Source organism: Arvicanthis niloticus, chromosome 9 (genome assembly GCF_011762505.2).
Source record: "Arvicanthis niloticus isolate mArvNil1 chromosome 9, mArvNil1.pat.X, whole genome shotgun sequence".
Lineage (NCBI taxonomy): Eukaryota > Metazoa > Chordata > Mammalia > Rodentia > Muridae > Arvicanthis > Arvicanthis niloticus.
This window is the reverse complement of record NC_047666.1, coordinates 11,290,293-11,315,962: the sequence shown is the minus strand read 5'-3', so window position 1 is coordinate 11,315,962 and position 25,670 is coordinate 11,290,293. Positions and strand designations below refer to the sequence as shown.

Sequence of the window (25,670 nt, the reverse complement as noted above, 5' to 3'; positions counted from 1 at the left end):
ACTTTCATCTGTCCAAAACTAAAACACTTAGTTCTGAATCTGGCTTTTTTCTTGGCTTTAGAATGAATGTCAGCTGAAAACCATCCACTCAGATCTTTTCTCTCAAAGTAAATAGCCAGGATTGGCTATGAGACTATAGGTTTTCAACCCATCAGAAATCCAGAATGACAGAGTTAACTGAAATTATGGGAAGCACAAAGCATAGCTTCTAAAACTTAGCCAATTTATAGAGATCTCTGAACACTTGGGCAGTTCCTATACTACAAAATGTTGGAGCATCAAATCTTCAGCCTTCTGGCCCAGACAGACCTTAGTGATGCAGAACTATTAAGGGCTGATTACCCTGTCTAGGCAGATATAATCAGTCGGCTATTCTGCAAGTGTGTTCTTTTCTGGACAGTAATTTGTCTGTAAATGTATCCTCATTTTAATTAAATTCCAAAAAGTCTTTAATTTCTTTCTTTATTTTTTCCTTGACCAAGTCATCATTGAGTAGAGCATTGTTCAGTTTCCATGTGTATGTGGGCTTTCCATTGTTTTTGTCCACATTAAAGATGAGTCTTAGTCCATGGTGGTCATATAGGGTACAAGGGATTATTTCAATCTTTTTGTATCTGTTGAGGCCTGTTTTGTTACCAATTATATGGTCTATTTTGTAGAAGGTACAATGAGGTGTTGAGAAAAGGTATATTCTTTTGTTTTAGGATGAAATGTTCTATACATGTCATTTAAGCCCAATTGGTTCATAACTTCTGTTAGTTTCATTGTGTCTCAGTTTAGTTATTGTTTCCATGATCTGTCCATTGCTGAGAGTCGGGTGTTGAAATAGCCTACTATTATTGTGTGAGGTGCAACGTATGCTTTAAGCTTTAGTAAAGTTTCTTTTATGTATGTGGGTGCCCTTGCATTTGGGGCATAGGTGTTGAGAATTGAGAGTTTCTCTTGGTACATTTTTCCTTTGATGAATATGAAGTGTCCTTCTTTATCTTTTTTGATTACTTTTGGTTGAAAATTGATTTTATTTGATATTAGAATCGCTATTCCAGCTTGTTTCTTGGAACCATTTGCTTGGAAGATTGTTTTCCATCCTTTTACTTTGAGGTAGTGTTTGTCTTTTTCACTGAGGTGTGTTTCCTGTATGCAGCAAAATTCTGGGTCGTGTTTATGTATCCAGTCTGATAGTCTACATCTTTTTATTGGAGAATTGAGTCCATTGATATTAAGAGATATTAAGGAAAAATGAGTGTTGTTTCCTGTTTTTTTTTTTTTTTTTTGTTATTGATGGTCGAGTTATGTTTGTGTAACTATCTTCTTTTAGGGTTGTTGGAAGATTACTTTCTTGCTTTTTCTAGGTTGTAGTTTCCCTCCTTGTGTTGGAGTTTTCCACCAATTATCCTTTGAAGGGCTGGATTTGTGGTAAGATATTGTGTAAATTTGATTTTGTCATGGAATATTTTGGTTTCTTCGTCAATATTGATTGAGAGTTTTGCTGAGTATAGTAGTCTAGGCTGGCATTTGTGTTCTCTTAGGGTCTGTATGATATCGGTTCAGGATCTTCTGGCTTTTATGGTCTCTGATGAGAAGTCTGGTGTAATTTTTATAGGTCTGCCTTTATATGTTACTTTACCTTTTTCCTTTACTGCTTTTAGTATTTTTTTTGTTTGTACATTTGATGTTTTGATTATTATGTGACAGAAGGTATTTCTTTTCTGGTCTAGGCTATTTGGAGTTCTGTAGGCTTCTTGTATATTTATGGACATCTCTGTCTTTATGTTAGGGAAGTTTTCCTCTATAATTTTGTTGAAGATATTTACTGGCTCTTTAAGTTGAGAATATTCACCCTCATCTATACCTATCATCCTAAGGTTTGGTCTTCTTATTGTGTCCTGGATTTCCTGGATGCTTTGGGTTAGGAGCTTTTTTAATTTTGCATTTTATTTGACAGTTGTGTCTATGTTTCCCATGATATCTTCTGCACCTGAGATTCTTTCTTCTATCTCTTGTATTCTGGTGGTGATACTTGTGTCTATGACTCCTGATCTCTTTCCTAGGTTTTCTATCTCCAGAGTAGTCTCCCTTGGAGATTTCTTTATCGTTTCTGCTTCCATTTTTAGATCCTGATGGTTTTGTTTAATTCCTTCACCTGTTTGTTTGTGTTTTCTTGCAATTCTTTAACGAATTTTTGTGTTTCCTCTTTAAGGGCTTTTACCTGTGTACCTGTGTTTTGTTGTACTTCAAGGGATTTATTTATGTCCTTCTTAAAGTCCTCTATTATCATCATGAGAAGTGATTTTAATTCTGAATCCTGCTTTTCCAGTGTGATGTGGTGTCCAGGACTTGCTATGGTGGGAGAGCTGGGTCCTGATGATGTCAAGTAACTTTGGTTTCTGTTGCTTACATTCATGTGCTTGCCTTTTGCCATCTGGTTAACTCTAGTGCTACCTGCACTCATTCTCTCTGACTGAAACCTGTCTTTCCAGTTATTTTGCTTGTGGCAGAACTCCTCAGGGTCCAAATGTCTCTGTGATCTTGTTATCCTGAGCTCCTGTTGCTCTGAGTGGAGTGGCTCCTCTAGGATATCTCAGAATATGGTGTCTCCATGGTAGCAGACCCCATAGGCATCTCTGGATGCAGTGTCTCTTCTAGGATGTCTCAGGATATGGTGTCTTCATGGGAATAGACCAGCTAGGTGTCCACTGCTCTGTGTAGTGGTGCCTCTAGGATGTCTCAGGATATGGTGTCTCCATGGGAGCAAACCAGCTAGGTGTCTGCCTCAGCCACAAGTTCCAGGTGAGGGGCAGAAGGGGTGTGGTATTCTGCAGGGGTAGGGTTTGGGTGCCTGGTGGGTCCTGAACACTCCCTGCTCCCCATAATATCTCTGAAGCTTAGGGTAGTGGGTGAGTATTCTTACATGTTGCTCTGATTTCAGTGGCTCCTCTAGGATATGTCAGGATATGGTGTTTTCATGGGAGCAGACCAGCTAGGTGTCTTCCCCAGACACAAGGCCTCAATCTAGTTTTATTTAAAATATTTAGTGGTTACTGTTAGCAAGATAACAATCTCTAGGCCAAAGTTGATATTTTTGTGTGAAGGAGGATGTGGGAAAGTTTTTAATACTGAAAAACCATAAGACAACCTTGAATATCTGCACAAGCAAGTCAGGAGATTTTATGCTCTGCCAAGCTAAGGCAACTTCAAAATATCCCTTGATTGTATGGAGGTTAGAGAAGCCAAAAAGCATTTGTTGTATATTAACAAGTATATGGTCATTGCTGTGCAATTCTGGGTAAGGGTTCCTAAGTCAGAGTTACAGAAAGTTATCTTCCAGGAACTGGAGTAAGAGAAAATCAGCTAGTGGTTACTAAGATGGATACCTAACATAAAATGGAGTTTCTATAGCCATCATAATAATTCCATGGAGAACATGAAGGCATTTGTGGTGGTTTGGATGAGAACACCCCATGATATATTTGAGTGTCTTGTTTTGCATTTAGTTAGCTGTTAGGAAGGACTAGGAGGTATTGGAGGAAGTGTGGCCTTGTTGGAAGACATGTGTGAGTGACACACTTAGGATGGGCTTTGAAGTTTCACTGCCAGGCCCCGTGTCTGTCTCTTGGCCTGCTATCTATGGATCAGGATGTCTTTAGCAACTGTTCCAGCAACATTCCTGCCTATCTGCCACCATGCTCTCTGGCCATGATGGCCACAGAGTAACCCTATGAAACTGTAAGCAAGGTCTTATTTAAATGTTTTCTTCTATACAATGTCTTAGACATGATGTTTCATCACAGCAACAGCAACAGTAACCCTAACTAAAACCATATTATTAATATAAATCTTTCTTATATACATAGTGATAATGAATAGAGTTAATCAACTAGCATGGCTGGTGTGAGGTCTGGGTAGCAGAGAGGCCACACAATGGCAGCAAACAATAATCTCTTAGAAGCCAATCTTGGCAAGTCAAGTTCATACTGTAGGCTTGTGTGTTTTTTAACACTTTGATGCTGTTTTAGAGCTGAATGGACTCATCTGCATGCCACTTACATGCTAATGTCCTTTTTTGTACCCAGAAGTCTAAGGATGGGTATGGTGTCAGTAGCATTCTCTGGCCAGCATGTCTTCCTAGTTGTAGGAGTGTGGGGGTCATTAATGAAACCATGATTCAAACACTGGAAGAGACTCTTGATTGTACATCTTTTGTATTGTGTGTGACATTAGGGTAACTCCCTAATTTCCACAAGCCTCAATTTCCTGCCAGGGAATTTGCCTTGGTTGCAAAGCTTAAAGGGGCACCTCCAAATTCATAATTCAGATGAAGTATATTTAATATAACATTAAAAGATCAATGCCAATAACAGCGTTTTATTTTGTGAATAAGAAAATGGTAATTTTATGATGTGTAATATAGTATTTGAAAGGTTAGGCCAATTCTCTGTTCATGTCATGTTCCTACCACTAGATGTAGGTAGTGTATAGGCTGAGAGAAGCATCAGAAACTCACAATAAAAAGTTCATGACCACTGCATGCTGCAACATGCAGAGTGGCTTTTGTCAGCTGGTGGACTGCAGATAGGGCTGAGTAGGGGTTGTAGTGGTGGAGTCAAACAATGGGGAGAGCTCTTAGAATCATGCTTGATGACCTAAGCAAATAACCTTCCATTTGTCCCTTGTTGTTGAGCATCTTCCTCTCTCTCTCTCTCTCTCTCTCTCTCTCTCTCTCTCTCTCTCTCTCCCTCTCTCTCACTTTCTCTCTGTTTTTCCTCATAAGGACAACATTTAATTTGTTGACTAGCATACAATTTCAGGTAGCCAGTCCATTATTATCAAGGTGGGAACATGGCAACATTTATGTAGGCATGATGCAGGCAAAGCTGAGAGTTTTACATTTTCATCTGAAGGCTGCTCCTGGAAAATTGACTTCCAGGCAGCTAGAATGATGGCTTGTGCCCATAGTGACTCACCTACTCCAATAAGACCACACCTCCTGATAGTGACACTCCCTGAACCAATCATATTTCATTCCACTCCCTGGCCCACATAGGCCTGTTGAAACACATGAATCTATGGAGGCCATATCTACCCACATAATAATTAAAAAGGATATTTAGTCCAACTTCCAAAGTCCCCATAGTCTATAGCAGTGTCACCAATGTTAAAAGTCAAAAGTTCAAAGTCTTTTCTGAGATCCATTCAATCACTTAACAGAAATCCCCAAAGCAAGGCAGGAAACCAGCTGGGCAAACTCCAAACTCTGCATCTCCATGTCTGATGTCAAAGTGGTCTTCAGATCTCCAACTCCCTTTTCATCTTTGTTGACTGCAACAAACTTTTTTTTCCTTGGATGTTTCCCCTCCCTGTTAGCAGCTTTCCTCAGCAGATATCCAATGGCTCTGGCATCTCAAAAATCTTTGGGTCTCCAAGGCAACTTCAATGTTACAGTTTCTTTTTTTTAAATGTCTGGGATCCACACATGATCTTATAGGATCCTCCACAAGGCCTGTATCATTTCTCCAGCTCGGCACTCTAAGCTCAGAATGATCAACTCCACAGATGCTTCTGTTCTTGGTGACAATCCCATGGTACTGGCATCTCTAATACATGGGGATCTTCTGCTGCAACTAGATTTCAGAATAGTTGCAATAGCCTCTCATAGGCTCTCTTCATGGTGCCAAGTCTAAAATACTTTGCAAGACCCCTTTAGTCATGGGTCATAAATTATAACTGAGATTATATCTTCACCAATGGCCTTGCATGGTCTTTCACAGTGCCATGCCTCAACTGCTCTTCATGACCTCTTCAGGCTTTCAAAATCAGTACCAGCTGGGTGACTCTTATACATTACCAAGTACAGCTGCAGCACATGGTACAACCTTGTCTATCTCTAGAACACAGCTTCTTTGGGCTCTCAGAAAACACTTCCCAGACTTCATCTCAGTGATGTTGGTCTCTTCTTAATCCCTTCTAATTTCTTAGCTATAGCTAACCAGCATCAATCGTCCCAGTATTCTCTTTCATTTTTTACTCTAAAGCCAGAGCCACATGGCTGAAGCCATGGAGTTCTGCTGCTTGCAGAAACTGAAACAAGGCCTTTTTTTCTATTACAGCATCATTAGCTGTTTTTCCTACTTTTTCATTGTCTCAACTCAGCTGTCCTGGATTTTGCTTTTTAGACAGACCTTGAACTCAGAGATCTGCATGCCTGTCTTCTGGGAGTAATGGTGGACACCATCTTCCTTGAACTTAAACTTTACTTCACCTAGAACTTGCTCTGTCCCAGGCTGGCCTTCACCTCTGAGATCTGTTTGTCTTTATTTCCTGGATTAGAGGTGTGTATCACTACACCTGGATCAAAATTTAGCTGGGTAGGATCTTGCCCCAAAGTCCCATTTCCTTAATCTTCTATCTACTAGAACACAGGAGTCACCTCCATTTAACTTCCTGGTGTCCCTTTAATACTTGAACCATATTATATTTTTCCCTTCTATGGTTACTATGCTTGTTCAAAATGCTCTTCATGAAACTTAACAAGAGAACAAAGTCTCTGCTGGCTTTTTGAGATTTTCTTTGTCAATGCAATTAATATAAATCTCTTTACTTTGCCTTACATAGACTCTTCAGACAAAGGCAAAGGCACCAACATTCTTCACAAAATACCCTAAAAACAGTCTCTATGCCACATACTGAAATTCTTCTTGGACTCACTTGGCCTTGGTCTGCACAGTTCAAGTTATTCTAAGCAGCAAAGTCTTCTATATTTTGACTAGTGTAGCCCATTATGTCCCATTAAATCATCCCACAGACTACCAAATCCAAAGTGTCCAAATCCACATTCTTTCAAACAAAAGCATAGTTAGGCTTATTACAGCAGTACCCTAGTCTCTGGTACCAACTTCTGTCTTAGGCTTTAAGAGACATCATGATCAAGGCAAGTCTTATAAAGGATAACATTTATTTGGACTGGCTTATAGGTTCAGAGGTTCAGTCCATTATCATCCATTACCAAGGTGAGATTTCAGAAAGCTTCAGTGTATTGGTCAGGGTCAACTGAAATTCTCTATAGTCAGATTTAATTTAAGTTTTGCAAGGAACTGGTATTTGTATTCTGGAGAGCAAAAGTTTACTTGACATTTTCCTTAATAGGAAAGAGAGGAGTTGGGGACTACTGGCCAGTGGTTGATTAGAGGAGGTGACCCCCAGGATGAACCTGGAGATAGTGGGCAGGATGACTTGGAGAGAGCACACAGAGGATCCCACATGTTCTTCTTTCAGAAAGGATTGATGACCATAGGCACTGTTCTGGAGGAGGCTTGAAGGGTAGATTCCATGGAACACTGTCTGTTTACAGAGATTTAACTCTTCCAGGAAAGCAAAACATAATTATATATATGGGACCTCAGATCATTTTCCAGCCTCATGGCTGGATAGTTCTACTTGGATGATAGTATTATAATCAGCACTTCTCTTAGAAGCCATTGTCCCTGTTTTCCAGCTGATAAGCACATCAAGCCATAGTACAGGAAAAAAGCATCTCTCTTAGGGATGTAGAACCAAAAAAGTACTCAGTGCTTCAGAGAAGTCCAAGTTTATGAGGGCTCATTGTCTGTCTGCAAAGAGAAGGTATCCATTAAGTCTTCTCTTCCCCAAATACCATGTCAGGAAATTTCCCTGATGACACCCTGTCTCAAACAATGTGGGATTTGAAGACCAACACCAAGTGTTGTCCTTTGTTCTACATGTGCACTATATGTTACTTTCTGTGGAAAAAAACTCGAGGGGGGAGAAAGTCTGGTGGCAGGTCCCATGGTGGTCTGGCAGCAGGGTCCTGGGCAGGCTTCCCACACTGCAGATGGAGGGTCCCACAGCCTCAGGTGGGCGTGTCAGCAGCTTAAGGTTCCAAAGGCTGGGAATCTGGAGGCAGGCACAGGAAGGCCCAGGCGACTCTTGGAGTCCAGTTTTCCAAAGCTTTTATTGTTCATGGCATGGTGAATGGGTGTAGATGGTGTGTGCTCCCCCCAAAAGCAAGGCTCACCTGGCTTTTTATAGGGAGAGAGAAGAGGGGAGGGAATAACTTAATTAGCTACGCCCCCAGCCTTTAGATGACTCATTAATATTTTAATCTCTGGAGGTGGAGACCTCTACCTGTGCTACATGATTGATGGTGTAGGTTAAATGGCCAAGGCTTGACAACTTTCACTCTTATATTTTATACACAAAGGATGAAGAACAGAAAGAAAGAAGGAAAGAAAGAAAGAAAGAAAGGAAAAATGACAAGAAGACATTGAAAACAATATAGAAGCTGATAAAATAAAAATATTGGATAGAGACAAAATAACTAGCAATAAATTGGATACTAAAACTTAATTTGGGGATGGAGACAGAGATAGAAACACTGTACCCAAAGCAGAAAAATAAGTGTAGCACAGCCTATATTTCTAAGTAACTACAGCAGGCTGTTTGTGAGGGCCAGCAAATGAAAGCAATTGGAGAATAAAAACACTGTGATGAGAATGTAAACCTGAATCTGAAAGATTAACTGACAAGCTTAGCTACTCAATGAACTATTTAACTTAGATGATGGAGAACTATGCTCCATCAAGTCTTCCACTGTTCTAGGGAAAAGGGGTTACTAAATCTTCAGGAGTACCTTAATAAATGGTAGATCAGAAGTGAATGAGTAAGTTAGCAGTTCAGAGCTCTTCTTGATCTTGCAGAGCCCCCCAGTTTGGTTTCCAGCATCCACATCAACTAGCTCGAAGTTTCCTGTATCTTCAGTTCCCTGGGATCTGGTGCTGTCTTCTGACTGCTATGAGCACTCACACTTGTACCCTTCTCCTCAGGTACACAATTTAAAATGAAAATAAATGATTCAAGGGTAAGAAATAGTATCCCAAGCTGGCATGGTAGCACACTCTGTTCCAGGAAGCATGCTCACAGGAGACTGATGACCTGAGTTTTAATCTGAGACTGAACCTGCTGGAAAGAAAGAACTTATGTAGGTTGTCCTTTGACATTCACGTACACACAGACATACACAGACACTGAAACACACACATACAGACACACACACACATACACACACACACACACACACACACACACACACACACACCCAAAAATGTCTTTGGTTAACACTATTTTTCAGTGACATAATTTGTATTTATTCTCCTTTTCTATTTTTAGAATAAAAAATGAGAGACAATAAATCCTCAGTGACTGGAAAGTTAAAGGAGGATGCTGAGGGGGAGAAAATAGGCAGAAATGTGGTCAGGGAGTTAGGGGAGAAGGGAAAGTCATCCAAAGATAAATGTGTGTTAATAAAAATTTAGATGATAAATAATAATTAAAACAATTATATATTTTGTTGGGAAATAAGTTATAAAGCATGAGGGATGGGACACACATACATATCTGTTCATAGAATTTGTTTCATTATTTGAGATATTTTGCAAAACAAGCCTAGAGGTCTGTGTTGAGATGCCATAGAGTAAGAGAGAACTGAGAGACAGCTCCAGTGAGCTGCAACCCTGGGAGGTTTTTGTTCAGGCCTGGAGCACTGTGGGAGGACTCTTCCAACCTTGCTGACAGTAATAGTCTGCATCATCATCAGCCTCCATAGGATTGATATTGAGGGTGAAGTCTGTCCCAGACCCACTGCCACTGAACCTGGCAGGAACCCCAGATGCTCGGTTGGATGCATCATAGATGAGGAGTTTCGGTGGCTGTCCTGGTTTCTGTTGGTACCAGTGCATACCATTATAGACACTTTCGCTGGCCCTGCAGGAGATGGTGACCCTCTGCCCTAGAGACACAGCCGAAGAAGCTGGAGACTGGGTCAGCACAATGTCACCAATGGAGCCTAGAATGACAAACACACAGACTATTGTTATATATGTACAAAAACCTTCCCAGCAGAGGACCTTTTCCTCTAAAAAACTTCAAGAGTTCTGTGGACATCACTATGAGAAACCAGGAAATCAAGGGAATGGGGAAACTTAAAACCAATTACAAATGCCCCAATTATAGTGATAAGGAGCCCAGAGGCATGGAAAGTTATGATGGCCACAGAAGTTGCTCCCATCACTTCTCTGCATCCTCACCAGGAACCCAGAGCAGCAGCACCCATAGGAACAGTGTGTCTGTCTCCATCTCTGAGAGCTGGAAGAGAGGATGCTTCTTAGGCTCCTGACAGCTGCCCTTAAAGAAGCCTGGGCTGCTATATAATGAGTCCATATGCAAATCTGCTCAGCAGAGTGTTTACTGCTGTTCCAGGGGCACCTGGTCCTGTTTCACCCACAGGGAGTTGGTGTCAGCAGAAAATTTACTAGAACATCACATGTGTCTTAAAGGACCCTTTTAAATATATGTTTTTTGGAGTCAGAATTTTTCTATTCTTGGTTGTCCTGAAGCTCATCTTGTAGAGCAGATCCTCCTGTCTCTGCCTTCCGAGTGCTAGGATTAAAGGCGCTCACCACCACCACCCTGCTTTTCCTTACAGTCTACTCTATTAAATATTTGCCCTCTAGTTTTTTGAGTTGTGAGCTGGGGGAGTACATTGTGCATGCACTATATAAAGAATGTTAGTTATTTCAAGAACAACTTGATCCCTCAAAATCGTACACACCCAATGAAAGCATTATCTGACAGGGAATAGAAATGATTCAGTGAAGAAAAGTAGGTTAATACTTGTTATACTACCTTATTTTTTTAGATGTGTGTGTGATGTGTCTTTGTATGTTTGTCTATTTGTTCATGTTCATGTTTGAAGGCAACCTCTCTTGACATATTATGTGTGTAGAGATCAGCAGACAAGTTTGGGTGTAGATTTGAGACAAGGTCTGTTGTTCACCACTACTCATGAAATGCTTCTTAGGCCAGGTTTTTGTGGGGATTCTGTTTCCTTCTGTCTCTCATCTTGCCATAGCATCACTCTAAATAAAGTCTGTGCTGCTGCTGTGTCTGGCTTTATATGGCTACCTGAGAGTGAGCCAGGTCCTCACACCTATGTGACAAGCACTTTGCTCACAGAGCCACCCTGCCAGCCCATTGCCTTTAAGTAAAGCCAGTGAGAGGAAGTTCTTTTTATTGAACAGAAATAATTCTGCAGGGTATGATTGCGTTCCAAAATGAAGAAAAGAAGCATGTAATGGAGATGTGCAGAGATGCATCTTTTGTACAGTTCTTCAAAACATCCAAGATTATTAAAAGACAGAAATTTTGTAGTTTGTCATGGTGATAAAAAGCTAATTAACAAAACTGTAGATTCTTCCCCAGAGAAATTGTAATACAGATAGATGAACAGTTAGACATGTATGCAAATATATAGAGAGAAGTGAGTATTTCTTCATATTCTAAGACTGCTGTTCTTTCTAGATTTAAGTAGGCAGAAGGTTGGATTTTCTAGCTATATTTTAAGGTGGGAAGCAACATAGTAGTATTTTAATTAAATAAGAAAATAAAAAAGTTATAAGAAGCCTTATAAAAAGAAGGAACAGTAAGAAGAATTGAAATGGGTACAGTAGGAAGAAAGGAGGGAGGGGGAGGCAGGAAGGAAGAAGAGAAAGAGAAACCATAAAGGGAGGAAGAGGAAAGGAGGAAGAATGAGAAAGAAAGAAGTGAGGAAAGAGTGGGGATAAAGGAAAGATGGACAATTTCCTCCCCAGCTTATGTTCACTGTTTCTGTTTTCAGGTCTCTGCCATGTAGAGATGAATCCTCTTGTTTTATTGTACACATTCACTGTACTGAACCAGCTGCAGTTCAAAGATGAGATAAACAGTGCAAGCCAAATATACATTACATGAAATTTGCAAGTCATCCTTCACATTTTACCTTCCTTTCTGAGGTATGCTCACTTTTAGTTGATTTTTACATTTTTAGAACATTGACCTGTTATAATGTGGAAAGCTAGGTAATATTTCTCATTTATGCCCAGAATAAAAAATATTTCTATATTCTGCAATGTATATTATTCATGCAAAGGGCCATACCTTTTTAAATATCCCTAAATCTCATAGTTATTACTTTAAGACTGGTTATTGTTGGTGGGAGACAATAATAAATATTTCTAATATTGTAATGCTTCCATGAGCTGCTCTCGTTGCTCTTGGAGCTCTTGACGTGCCTTGTATATATGAAGCATAAAGAACTGCACTTCTGCCAGGCATGATGATGTATTATAACAATCCAAACATGTAAGAAGCTGAGGTGGAAGGATCTTCAGTTTGTAACCCTTTAGGACATGTAGCCTGGGTTACCCAGATGACCAAATGTTCTGCCTCACTCCAAGCCCCACATCTCATTTATTTTTGCATATAATCCTGTTAATAGATATTTTTGTTTATACTGATTTTGTTCTCTTTTTATTGACTTATACCTTAACTTTCTATTCATTAACATTGGTACTTTTACTTCAGTGCAGCAGAATTTCCCTCTTATCATTAGTGGAGACTCAGTACTCTCTTACAGAAAGATGGAGAAGATGATAGAAGAGAAGATTCATAGAACAGGGATGTTGCTGTGTGGAATGCAACACAGATGTGCAAATGAGGTTGACCATTGCAATGTAGGTACCTGATCCCAGTCCTGAGACAAGAAATTTGGCCATAAACAGCTCAGAGAGGAGTTCTTTGATGTGCCCAGAAATCCTGAAGGGCACTGAGTATGGGGAAAGGATGGGTTGGGCTTTACAAAGGAGGACAAAGGAATTGAGTATAGAAGCAGACATGAGACTGAAGCTAACATGGTAGAAATTGGCCAAGAAGAATAAGTTTTATGCATAGTGCAAAGAGTCTATGTGACAGAGGTCACAAAGAGTTCATGTATTTCAGTGAATATTATTTAATGAATGTTGTGCTTGACACACAACAAAGAAAATCGTGTGAAGGCTGTTGTCATTTCTGTCTCAGATGAAATGTTAACTCTTTCATTTTGTCATTTTCTGATTTTACAAAATGATATTAAATATTGCAACCTCTGACCAATATCTAGTTCCACATGGCCAACTTAGGCAGAGTGAGCATTTAGTAAGTTATAATTCTATGTAAAGCTACTATGTAGAAAATTTGCTGGCCCAGTAAATTCTGACCATGGCATCAAATACACATTTCTCCATGGTTTCAGAAGACAGTCATTCAGTTCCCCTTGTCAAAACATTTTGCAGCTATGGTGGCAGAGGTTTTTATCTGTCCCTCTGCCCCCTAGTCATGTATTCTATACCCACCCTCTATGATTCTGTGGATTGTGTTGAGGCCTGCACCTTTTCACATAATTGTAGCCATTTAGTATTCAGTCTCTGTCTTTTCTCATAAGCTAGAATACATTCAATGTTCTCAGACTCCACTTCCCAGAAGTAATTATCAACAGCTGCCACTGAAGAATGTTATTGATAAGCCAAAAAGATATGGTTGAATCAATAATGCTTTGTAGTTTTAGTGTTCTGAAATTCCCCTGTTCACCACCACCTATCCAACCTCCCTTCCTTACTCAGAACCAAGCAGCTTAAAGTTTAGCTTATAATACTTTGTCTAGTAAGACAAAATGTAATATTGGTCCTCTTCTCGCCTTTTAAATTTTTGATCATGTTTTGTTTTTCCTATAAAATTGCTGCCCTGATAATTGTTTGGTTTCATTGATTCAGACTCAGTTCTGAACTATGTCCCTGGTCTGACCACTATTAAGGTCATTAAATTCAATAAACTATTCTCTATCTGTGTGTGTGTCTGTCTCTGTCTCTGTTTCTGTCTCTTTCTCTGTCTCTCTTTGGTTTTTTGCCAACCCTTGTCATTGTAGTGATCAAACCTATATAGTGTCTACAGGGGTACCCTTTGACATGGTGGTCAAAGGTAACATATTCCATGAGCAAGTACATGTAACTGTCCCACACCACCAAACTTGCTCTCCAGGCCATGTGGACACTACTACAATCAAGGCCAAAATCCTGACATCAGTAATGACATAGTCAACTAAAATTGTATCTGTATGAAATAGGAATCTATTTCTTCATTAAATAGAGCATTCCAAAGTATTGGGCATATTCATAGGAATCATCTTGGGATGGCGCTGGAGAATTCTGGCTTTAAGGTTTTGGCAGGTAGGAACTTGTGGATTGCTTGCTCTATCTGTGGCCTGAAGATGTGGTTTACTTTGGGGTCTACCACTTGAGAAATGATCTTGTCCACTCCTGCTTCCAGCATGCATAACTGAACCCCTCTCTGCCTCAGCCCATTTCACAACTGGTTCTTGTTTATTGCAGGATTCCATTCCTGTTTGTCCAGATGTGTTGACATAAAATTGTCCACCTTCTGCCTCAGGCTCTGGCAAGCTGGCTTAGTGTCCATGTCAGCCAGGCAGTCCCAGTGGAAGCTGGCAAACAGGCCATGGCTCTTGAGCAGCTCCACTATGAGAGCACTGAGCTGCGGGTCTCCCAGAGGCAGCCACACAGGATTGACTGAGCTGCTCGCCCCATGGAGCTCCAACCCATACTGTTCCTGGCCTGCTGAGGCTGTTTCTGTACCGTTCTCCATGGCCACACCTCGTGCTCACACTGGACCCTGTGCTCTGCTGCTCCTCTGGGATCCACTAACATAAACAAGATGCCTGGAGGCAGTGTCAATGGAGGCTGCAGGGTGAGAAGTGGTGGGTTGAGAAGTGATGGAGACCACAATGCTCTCCTCTCCATCCTGTATTTCGTTAAGGGAGTTATTTATGTCCTTCTTAAAGTCCTCTATCATCATCATGAGATTTGATTTTAAATCAGAGTCTTGCTTTTAGGGTGTATTGGGGTATCCAAGATTTACTGTGGTGGGAGTACTAAGTTCTGATGATGCCATGTAGCCTTGGTTTCTATTGCTTATGTTCTTGCCCTTGTTTCTCACCATCTGGTTATCTCTGGTGTTGTCTGGACTTGCTGTGTCTGACTGTGGCTTGTCCCTCCTGCAAGCCTGTGTGTCAGTACTCCTGGGAGACCAGTTCTTTCCAGGAGGAACTTGGGTATGGTGAGCTGTGCCACAGCTCTGTGTGCAGATGAAAACAGAAGGATTCTGTCCCAGACTGCTCCTTTGTTCTTGTGTCCTGATGGCTCTGGGCAGGTTTCTCTTGGGCCAGGAATCTGAGCAGAAGTGGCAGTCTTACCTGTGTTGACAAGTGTGTCAACACTCCTGGGAACCCATCTCTTACCTGGTGGGATTTGGGTAGGGAGAACTGTGGCACATGGTCAGCTTCAGGTGCTGATGGAAATCGGAAGTATCCTGTTGAAGATCAAGATGTTGAGGTCCAGTCTTAAACAACAAATAAACAAATGTAAATTCCACTCCACAGTAAATGATGGATTTGCATACAATGTGTGTCAAGCCTGGTGTTTACTTGTAACAATTTAGACATGGTTTAAAAATATCATGTTTCAGACTGGGCCTGTTAGTGTATGTCTTGGACCCTAGCACTTGGAAGGCAGAGGCAGGAGTATCTCTGTGAATTCGAGACTAGTCTTGTCTACACAGTAAGCTGCTGCACTGTGGACTGCATATAGAGTCTAAACATGAAAAAACAAGAAAAATCAAAGTCCAAAACAAATGCCTCATAAAATCTTGTAATGCAGAGCTGTCTGAGGAACATCAGCAAGGAAAACGTCCCTATGTATTCAGCATAGACACAATTAAAGAATCTTATGGAATTCTCCCTCACACATACACACCCACCGTTTCCACCTAACCCTTCTAGCATCCCTCTTCTCTGGGACATCAGACCTCCACAGGACCAAGTCCATTTCATCCCACTGAGGACAGAGAGGTAGTCCGTTGTTACATATGTATCAAGGGCCATGGACCAGCCCTCTTTGGTTGGTGGCTTAGTTCCTGGTAGCTCTGATTGGTATAGTTAGTTGATTCTGTTGTTCTTCCTGTCAGTTTGAAATCCCCGTCAGCTCTTTCAGTCTTTCCTAAGGGAAGGGAACAACATTTGAAATGTAAATACATAAAATAATTAAAAAATACAGTCAAACAGGTGAAGAAAATGAATAAAGAAGTTCAAGTCCTGAAAAGGTAAGTAGAAGAAATAAAGAAAACACCAACTGAAAAAAAAGTAGAATTTTTTGGAGCTGGGGTACTGTTCAGTGGGACATGAGCACACAAGCATGCACACACATGTGTACACATACAAGTCTTCAAATAGTTTTCATCTAAGTTTGGTTGAATTCCTGATGGGATTCACACACTAATATAGAGGCTCAAGTCAACACTTCCTCTGCTTGTTCCACAAATATGTGGATACCCACACAACTCTCTGAACATGGAGAGGTTGAACTGGTGCCTACATAGAACTGGAATTCCCCACTATGTTCTAGTGTCTTTGGTATGGGAAGATACTCTGCAGGCTATCAAAAGAGAAGCATAAACACCAGCGCAGCCACAAACCCTTTGATGTACAAATCTATGCTCCCTGTAAGATGTGCTAGGACAATGGTGGCACAAAGCTTGTGGGAGTAACCATCCAATGTCTGATTAAATGAAAGGGTCATTCTACAAGATTGAACCTATATGTGACACTGCTTTTATAACCAAGAACCAGAGACCAGATAGTTCAGTGACCTAGGACAAAACCAAACAGTACTGCTCTAACCAAGTGAGACCAACATGGCTGCTAATGATATTCTCTTATAAGCATAGATCAGTGTCTTTTCAGCCATCTTCAGAGTAGCTTCCTTCTTCAGCAGAAGGAGCAAACATAGAGACCTACAGGGAAAGAGAAAGAGAGAGATATCTCAGAACATGCTGCTCCAAATGAGATGTCTCCCTCAAATCCCTACCTAAGTTATATTAGTCACAATAACACACAATGTTTGCAAATGATTATCTGTCTTTTATGTTTGTAGGTCAGAAATAATTACTATTGGGGGCTGGAGTGATGTCTCAGTGGTTAAGAGCATTTACTGCTTTTTCAGAGGTCCCAGCAACCATAGGGCAGCTCATAACCATCTGTAGTGGGATCTGATGCCCTCTTCTGTGATGTCTGAAGAGAGAAACAATGTACTCATATAAAGTAAATAAATATACCTTAAGAAAAGAATTGTTCAATTATAATAAAAAAGAAATTATTGTTAAAATTAACAATGTATCAGCTGTCAATTTGACACTCCTAGTAAGAGGGCACCTTTATTGAGGAACTGTATTCATCAGACTGGCCTGTGAACTTGTCTGTGGGGGCATTTTCTCAATTTCTACTTGATACAAGAGGGCTCAGCCCACTCTAGGCATTGCCAAACCTAAGCATATGAGTCTGGGTTGTAGAAGAAAGGTCACTGAATGTGAGCCCAGAGAAAGTCTGTAAGCAGTGTTTCTTCATAGTTTCTACCTCACTTTCTGCTAAGTTACTTTTGGTCAGTGTTTTATCTCAGCAACAGAAAGAAAACTAGAATAGAAACCAAATATGAAATAATCACAACTATTAAGATCAGTAAACTAGGATCTGCAAGCTGTATAAAAGAAAAGGAAAGAAAGATAATTGGACTAAAAAAACAAACAACTAAACTTCTCAAAGAGACAGTTGAGAAAAAGAAAAGACAAGTCACACCCTGTGAGAAAGCATTCATAAGAAGTATGTTGTTGGGCCTAACACAAGGTCTAATCTCCATTTCACCTCCACCCTTCAGTCATGTACACAGGTGGAGGGCGTGAACAGGCCCTAGAGAGATTTACATACCTGAAGGCCAGAGGTGGAGCCGATTAAACATTCCTCCCCAGCCCCTCCCCCTTCTCCCCTCCCCTTTTAACTCAGGTCGATCCTGGGTTTGAGGGGTATGCATCCAGATCTGTCCACAATTCGCCATGTGAACAAACCAGTTTTGGAAACCCAAGGGCTTCCTCGTGTGTTGGGGCTGCGCCGCTATGAGGAACCGTGAGGAGCCAGGGAGAGACTTTTAGTTAATGAACAGCCGGGCCCAACTTCCAGCTGGAGAAACCCAGAGCGTTCCCAGCCGACTACCCACAGCATGGCAGGAAGAACCGCGGGATCCCCAAGCCTTTTTTTTCCCCACATCTGGTGCCTCAAATGTGGAGCCTTAGAAGCCACACAACCAAGCAGCTACCAATACCGCGGGAAGGGTAAGCCCCGAACTCTGTTTTTTCCTCCTGTGTTTCAGTTGGAAGCCATCGCGAGGATTTAAGTAAGCCAAGGGAGCTTTTGCTACCTCCTGGCCAGGGCCACTCTCTGGTGCTGGTTCAAGGCTTCCCTGGCCTCTGCTTAAATCCCGACAGCCCACAACGGGCGTTGGCAAAGACTCTATCTAGACTCTCTCTAAAACAAAAAGAAATCTGGTGACGCAGCAGCCATTTAAAAGCCATAAGGGCGGCTGCCAGTTCTTAAATCTGCGGGAAGGCTTGGCGCTCTTGGACCATTGTGGAATCCCCCAAAGCCAATAGGCCAAGGGAACGTTCCCATTGGACAAGGCGTTTCTCCTCTTTTCTATCATGGGAAACTCCACCTCACGTAAATGTTCACCCCAAGCCAGGCAAATATATTCTTTACTAAAGACCCATGGGATAAGAATAGGCAAAAAGCAAGCCTCCTTGTTTTGGGAGGAAGTCCTTCAGATAGCACCATGCATGGCAGAGGATAATATTTACAGTCCAGACTCTTGGAGCAAAGTAGCTTCCCTTATCAAAAACAGAGATAAAAAACCCCCTTGTGAGTTTTTGCCGATCTTAGCTGCAATTCGGCAATGTATAAGACCATCAAAAATAGGACAGACTGAGAACAACACAGCTACTGGGGCCCCTCAGTTAAATGAACCCAAAAACCAAGGTCCCAAAAGTCACCTGGTTTCAGACCTTGAGGCCCTTACCCAACTAATAAGAGAAATAAAATCCATATACCCACCCCTTCCCCCTTATGCCTTGGAGGAAATGAAACCATGTGCTCCTCCTGTCCCTCCCTCCCCCATCCAAAGGCAAGGCTTCATTAAAATACCAAAGGAGCTTTCCCCTGCCTTCCCTCTTACCTCCCAACCAAAGAGAGATAAGTCCCCTCCCCCTCCTCTTAGCCACAAAAGTAGCAGTCCTTCAAAATCCATAGATAAAACCCAAACTGCTCAAACATTCCCAGTTAATATTCACCCCACTATAGCTAAACCACCTAACTGGCACCCTATCCAAGCCTCCGACCTAAAAGAACTCAGGCAGGCAGTGAAGGAAGATGGCATTCATGCACCGTGGACAAAATCCCTCCTACAGAGCCATATTGCCAACTTAAACACCCCCCAAGATTGGAGAGATATTTGCCGTTCTGCCCTTCCTGATCCAATGTTTCTAGAATGGGAGGCGTATTATTGTGATGAGTGTCTTCAGCAAGTCAGGCAAAACCAGGGAAGGGAAGATGACACTCCATGGGGTTTTAAAGAACTCTTTGGCCAGGAAGATTTCTCTACTGGGGCACAACAGGCAAGTCAGCCAGCAGGCTACTATGACCAGGTCCGCCTCTGTGCCATTCAAGCCTGGAATAGGCTTACTCCACCTTCAGGGTCACAAGACCCTGCCCACTCCCTGCTCTCCCTTCATCAGAAGCCTGGAGAACCTCTATCTGATTTTATCTTCAGAACTAAAATGAGCTTAGAAAGAAAAATCTCCAACCCCACAGCTAGGGACCTTCTTCTTAAAACCATTGTTTGGGAAGGCATGACTTCCGAGTCTAGACTAGCTTGCCAGGGTCTCTGGGAGGAGCATCACGATAGGTGGGTTGTAGCAACCAGAGAAATAGGAACCCCATCAAATCAGGTTGCATCCATAGCTCAGGCATTTGTGGCAGCAATAAAGACAGAAAAAAACTGCCTCAAATGTGGGGAGACAAGACATTGGAAAGATGAATGCCCTACAACCTGCCATCTTCGGGGCCGGGAGACCCAGCGAGACCTCGAGCTCACGCGTCCCCCGCCCCCGAGCCGCCAGCTGAGAGCTGGCCCCGCGGAGACCGCCACCGCACTAACCGGTGCCCGGAGAGAGCGGAGAGGCCGCATGAGCGAGGCGGATGAGGCCACCACCTGCGGCACCACGCTCCCGCAGGCCTCGGACTCCGCGCCTAAGAGCTCTGCGGCCAGCGGCACGCCCCAGGCCCCGGTGCCAGCCGCGCCCCTCACGGGGGAGCCCCGGCAGAGACGCAGACCGGGACCCGCCCTGGCCTCTTCAGCTCCCGTGGGCAGCAAGGACCCGGAGAAGAAACTTCTCGCCACCAAAGTCCTGGGCACTGTCAAATGGTTCAACGTCAGAAATGGATATGGATTTATAAACCGAAATGACACCAAAGAAGATGTGTTTATACACCAGACTGCCATCAAGAAGAATAATCCACGCAAGTATCTGTGCAGTGTGGGGGAGGGAGAAATTGTAGAGTTTGATGTGGTTGTAGGAAAAGGGGGTCCTAAAGCAACAAATGTGACTGGCCCAGATGGAGTTCCAGTAGAAGGGAGCCACTATGCTTTGTGCCGTAGACCTCCCCATAATGCTGGTGAGATTAGACAGATGAAAGATGGAGTCCCCAAGAGAACACAACTCCTGGTCCATTGGAATCCAACCTACCGCCCGAGGTTCTGCAGGAGACCCGCTCATCCACGCACGAGCCCATATCGTTCCCTACAGGTGGTAGAGCCAGCTACAGGTGGTAGAGCCAACTCCAAGAGTGTTCTCCCCAGTTATTGCCCACAGAAAACCTCTCCCCGAAACTCCAGGACAGTGAGTAATCCCCAGCCTAGTTCACAAAACTAGGCAGGCTTCTTTCTGTCTCCCCCCTCTTTCTCCACGTGTTCCTTGTTAGCTTCTTCTAATTTTTAGCTACTGCCTAGTTCAAAAGACTAGGCCCCACTCTTTCTCCATGTGTTCCTGGTCAACTTCTCTACTTTAACTCCTCCTCTTTCTCTCTGTCTCTCCCTCTCCATGTGCTTTCCAGCTCAAGGGCAAGATGGCAGACCCCCTAGCCTCCACTTTGCCCATCCCCCAGCTCCACAGAGAGGGCTCCTTCACAGACAACAGCAGTCTTTCAAGTCACAGTGCCTGCTGTGACCCTCCTAAGACTCCTTCCTTAGGTGAGAGATTCCTATAGCCTTTCACTCTCTGACTCTTAGCTCTCCTATCAAGCCTAGGTATCTCTCCCTATAAACTTCAAGTTAGCTTTTTGATCCTTCTCTACAATTAAAATTTCTAATAAAAAGAAAGGAGGAATACAGAACCTCTCTGCCAGAGCACCCAGACACCACATCGCAGAACAAGGCCCCTCCCCACTGCTTCTAAACCCGCCATTACTGCTCCTCCCTAACAGGAGGACCTGCAACAAACGTTCCTGTTTTTCAACAAAAATTTTAAACGTTTCCTTTTCTTCCTAACAGGAACACCTAGAACAACAATGCTTGTGTTTTTTCAACCAAAATTTTGTTATTTTTTCTATTTTAATGCTGCCTTTTCTCTCTAATACTTGTGATAGATGTCCAACATTATTTTTCAACCTTTATAATTTCTTCAAGGTTTAAAAGCTATCTAATTTCCTTCCACAGTTAAGTCAACGTGCTGATCACCATATCTTGAGTCTTAATTAACAACTAATTTCTTTTACAGGCAAAGTGTTGCTGCCAATCCCAGATACAAAATTAACATTGTTTTTCTCCCTCAGCTATCCAAGATACCTTCTAAGACTAAATTTCCTCAAACACCTTTGCTTTTCCAGGATCTTAACGACAGGCCATAAGGTGCTTGTTCCCAAGCAATTTAATGCCCCATGTCCAGCCTACAGACATCTCCCTGCCCGAGGTGCTGCTTCCCTCCTGTGATTATCCTACAGGTATACCCACAGATCCAACAGAGTCCAGCCATCCTCTGGAACCTGCCTGAGATGCCAAGCTGCTTTCTCCCAGCCACCTCATCTGACTGCAGACTCCAGAGACACGCTGAGATCCAGAGACAGCGCCACCTCCTGGAACCTGCCAAGCTGCCTTCTTCCAGTCATCTCATCTGACTGAAGACCCCAGAACATGCCGAGATCCAGAGACCCACACCAGGCTCCAGAGATGCACGCCAGAACCCAGAGATGCTCACTACAGAAGACAGATCCAGACCTTCCAGCTACAAATAAACTCTTTTGCCAAAGTCACATAGCTAAAGTTACATGTTAGTGAGGAAAACATAATGTCTATTTAGATTAATCAGATGTCATTACCCTCAAACTGTACAATCTGTATTTAATTGTTTCAATGATTCCCTGCCTTCCAAACCCTACCCTCAATTCCCATTACCCTTGACTTGGTTATGCTACACCCTCTGGCCTACATAGTGTTTTATTTTGACCACCTCATCCAAAATTTTCACAAAAAAACCAGTGAGATGTTGGGCCGTGAAGAGATGGTTTGGACATAGCCTGGTTGAATGGGCTTTAAACCCCGGAGACCCTTTTTAGGGACGGTAGGCTGTTTAGCCCTGTTCCTAGGCCCACTTCCACGTGGTCCACATCTCTCATTAACACAGAGTTGCCCCTCCTTTTATGAAAGAAAAAAGTGTGGGATGTTGGGCCTAACACAAGGTCTAATCTCCATTTCACCTCCACCCTTCAGTCATGTACACAGGTGGGGGGCGTGAACAGGCCCTAGAGAGATTTACATACCTGAAGGCCAGAGGTGGAGCCGATTAAACATTCCTCCCCAGCCCCTCCCCCTTCTCCCCTCCCCTTTTAACTCAGGTCGATCCTGGGTTTGAGGGGTATGCATCCAGATCTGTCCACAATTCGCCATGTGAACAAACCAGTTTTGGAAACCCAAGGGCTTCCTCGTGTGTTGGGGCTGCACCGCTATGAGGAACCGTGAGGAGCCAGGGAGAGACTTTTAGTTAATGAACAGCCGGGCCCAACTTCCAGCTGGAGAAACCCAGAGCGTTCCCAGCCGACTACCCACAGCATGGCAGGAAGAACCGCGGGATCCCCAAGCCTTTTTTTCCCCCACAGTATGTCACACTATGTTTTAGAAGCTATGGTTTGTTCTTCCCATAATTTCAGTTAACTCAGTCATTCTGGATTTCTGATGGGGTTGAAAACTTATAGTCTCATAGGCAATCATTGCTATTTACTTTGAGAGAAAAGATTTGAGAGGATGGTTTTCAGCTGACATTCATTCTAAAGCCAAGAAAAAAAAGCCAGGTTCAGAATTAAGTCTCTTATTTAAGAAAGATTACAGAGGTTCTGCTTAGTCAACAATATGATGGACTGGGTATTAGGTCTATCTTGCACCTTACTGATATAAATTGGTATAGTTATGCTCTAACTGTATTTTGAGAGAAAAGTTTTATTTTACCAGGAAGGGTGATATGTAGGAGGAGAGAAGGTGGAAGGAATACGGAGAGGAGGAGAAGGAGAGGAGGAGATAGGTGATGAGAGAGAAAGAGAGAGGGGGGCCAGACTTGGAGGCAGATGTTCACATGTCTCTGCCAGTCAAAGATAGTTGATATATCTAGGTTGGGTATTAGGTTACACTTCTGATTGATATGGAGCATTACCAAATTTATAAATCCTTTGGTTAACATTTAAAAAATTGTATAAAAGCAAAAAGGAGAAGGGGATAAGGGATAGAGGTTTTCTAGGGAGGGGAAATGGGGAAAGGGGATGGCATCTGAAATGTAAATAAAATATCCAATAAAAAATAAATTTAAAAAGATATAAAGAACACACACACACACAAAGAAGTATGCCACATATTCAAAGAATCCTCATAGTAAGTAGTCAGAAAACAAATGCCTTAACAATAACATGCCAAAATTGAACATATCTCTGGATATGTATTTAGATAATACCAAATATATAGACTAGATCAACAGGGCCCTATTTACACAAACGATGTGTTAAATTGTGCAGTGTATTGGTAAACTACTTTGCCAGTGTCTTTTAAAGCTAAGCATAATTTATGACCCTGCAGTTTTCTACTAGCTCTTTAACCATGAAAAAGGAAACACCATTTTTATACAAAACCTGTACTTATTTGTGTAAACATTCATTATTACTGAGACATGGTCTTGCTGTGTAGCAGTAACTGGCCCAGGGATCACTATGTAGACTATCTCTGTCCCCAGTAATGCAGGGATTACAGGCATGTGCCACTATTTTGCACAACATTATTTCTAACAGACCCAAACTTGAAACAGCCACATGTCCTTGAACTAGTGATTAAAAAAGAAAGCTTGGGATTCTCCAACAATCTAATAACACTAACATCAAACAGTCTACTACCAACAGCTAAAATGACATTGGTGAATTTCTTAGTGTGCTGTGCTGGGGAAATGAAGCTGGCCTCAAAGGCTGCACATTAGCTGTGTGCTACAGTTTATGCTTAGACTTTCAGCTACCCTGGACACTAAGGCACAGACAGGAACATTGTTAATTATGTGGTCAGCCTGGGCAAGTGGTGAGACTCTTTTCTGAAAACCAACCAACCAACCAACCAACCAACCAACCAACCATCCAACCAACCAACCACCCAGTAAAAATAAAACCCCCATATATGGCTATACATGCAAATTTGAGGCCACACTTGCTTACAAATTAGTATCTTAACTGATCTTTCTCTTAAATCTTCAAAAAAGAAGAGACAAAAAGAATTGTGATTGAATATTAAATTGATCTCTGGAGGCAAATTCATTGAACATAATATATCAAGTTACAAATTTATTTGGGAGGATTTCCAGTTTCCAGGTTTACTGGTGGTCTTCTAATCATGAATTATTAAGACAATTTGTATCTTGGGGTATTGCATGAGGGCTGCTCAGTGGAGAGTTGGAAAATATTCTAAGTAATAATGTTATAGGGTTCCTGACCCCTGGGAAAAGGATAGAGAGTCAATGAAGTTTTATGTAAAAGATTTATTGATTACTGTTAGCAGGATAAGAATCTTTGAGCCAAAATTGATATTTCTGTGTGAAGGAGGATGAGGGAAGGACTTTTAAAACTGAAAAACCACAAGACAACTTTGAGTATCTGCACAATCAAGTCAGGAGTTGTTATGTTCTGCCAATCTAAGGCAACTTCAAAATAGCCCTTGATAGTATGGAGGTTAAAGAAGCCACAATGCAGTTAGTTGTATCTTAACAAGTAGATGGTCATGGCTGTGCATTTCTGGGTGAGGGTCACTAAGTCAGGGTTACAGGATGTTATCTTCCAGGCACTGGGGTCAGAGAAAATCAGCTAGTGGTTACCAAGATGGATACCTAACATAAAATGGAGTTTCTTTAGCCATCATAATAATTTCATGGAGAACATGAAGGCATTTGTGGTGGTTTGGATGAGAACACACCATCATATATTTGAGTGTCTTGTTCTGCATTTGGTTGCCTGTTAGGAAGGACTAGGAGGTGTTGGAGGAAGTGTGGCCTTGTTGGAAGAGATGTGTGAGTGACACACTTAAGGTGGACTTTGAAGTTTCACTGCCAGGCCCCATGTCTCTCTCTTGGCCTGCCATCTATGGATCAGGATGTAAGTCTTTAGCAAGTGTTCCAGCAATAGAGTTAATAAGCTAGCCAAGCTGTTGTGTGGTCTGGAGAGCAGACTAGCCAACCAATGGCCACAAACAATGATCTCTTAGAAACTGATTTTGGCTAGTCAAGTGCATACTGTAGGCTTGTGTGTTCTTTAACACTTTGATGCTGTTTTAGAGCTGAATGGACTC

General features: G+C 42.2%; 1 protein-coding gene and 1 gene segment (V, D, J or C); one reads left to right on the top strand and one right to left on the bottom strand.

Moving 5' to 3' along the window:
• Positions 1-25,670, bottom strand: part of LOC117715468 (immunoglobulin kappa constant-like) — a 473,681-nt gene that overhangs the window by 121,568 nt on the left and 326,443 nt on the right.
• Positions 17,601-24,591, top strand: LOC143443445 (uncharacterized). Its single transcript, XM_076939893.1, has one exon. It carries the CDS (start codon positions 18,460-18,462, stop codon positions 20,743-20,745), a length of 2,286 nt encoding a protein of 761 aa, XP_076796008.1. The 5' UTR covers positions 17,601-18,459; the 3' UTR covers positions 20,746-24,591.

What these genes read in the sequence shown, in the direction of transcription:
- LOC143443445 (XM_076939893.1), top strand. Translation starts at nt 18,460, where the DNA reads ATGGGAAACTCCACCTCACGTAAATGTTCACCCCAAGCCAGGCAAATA.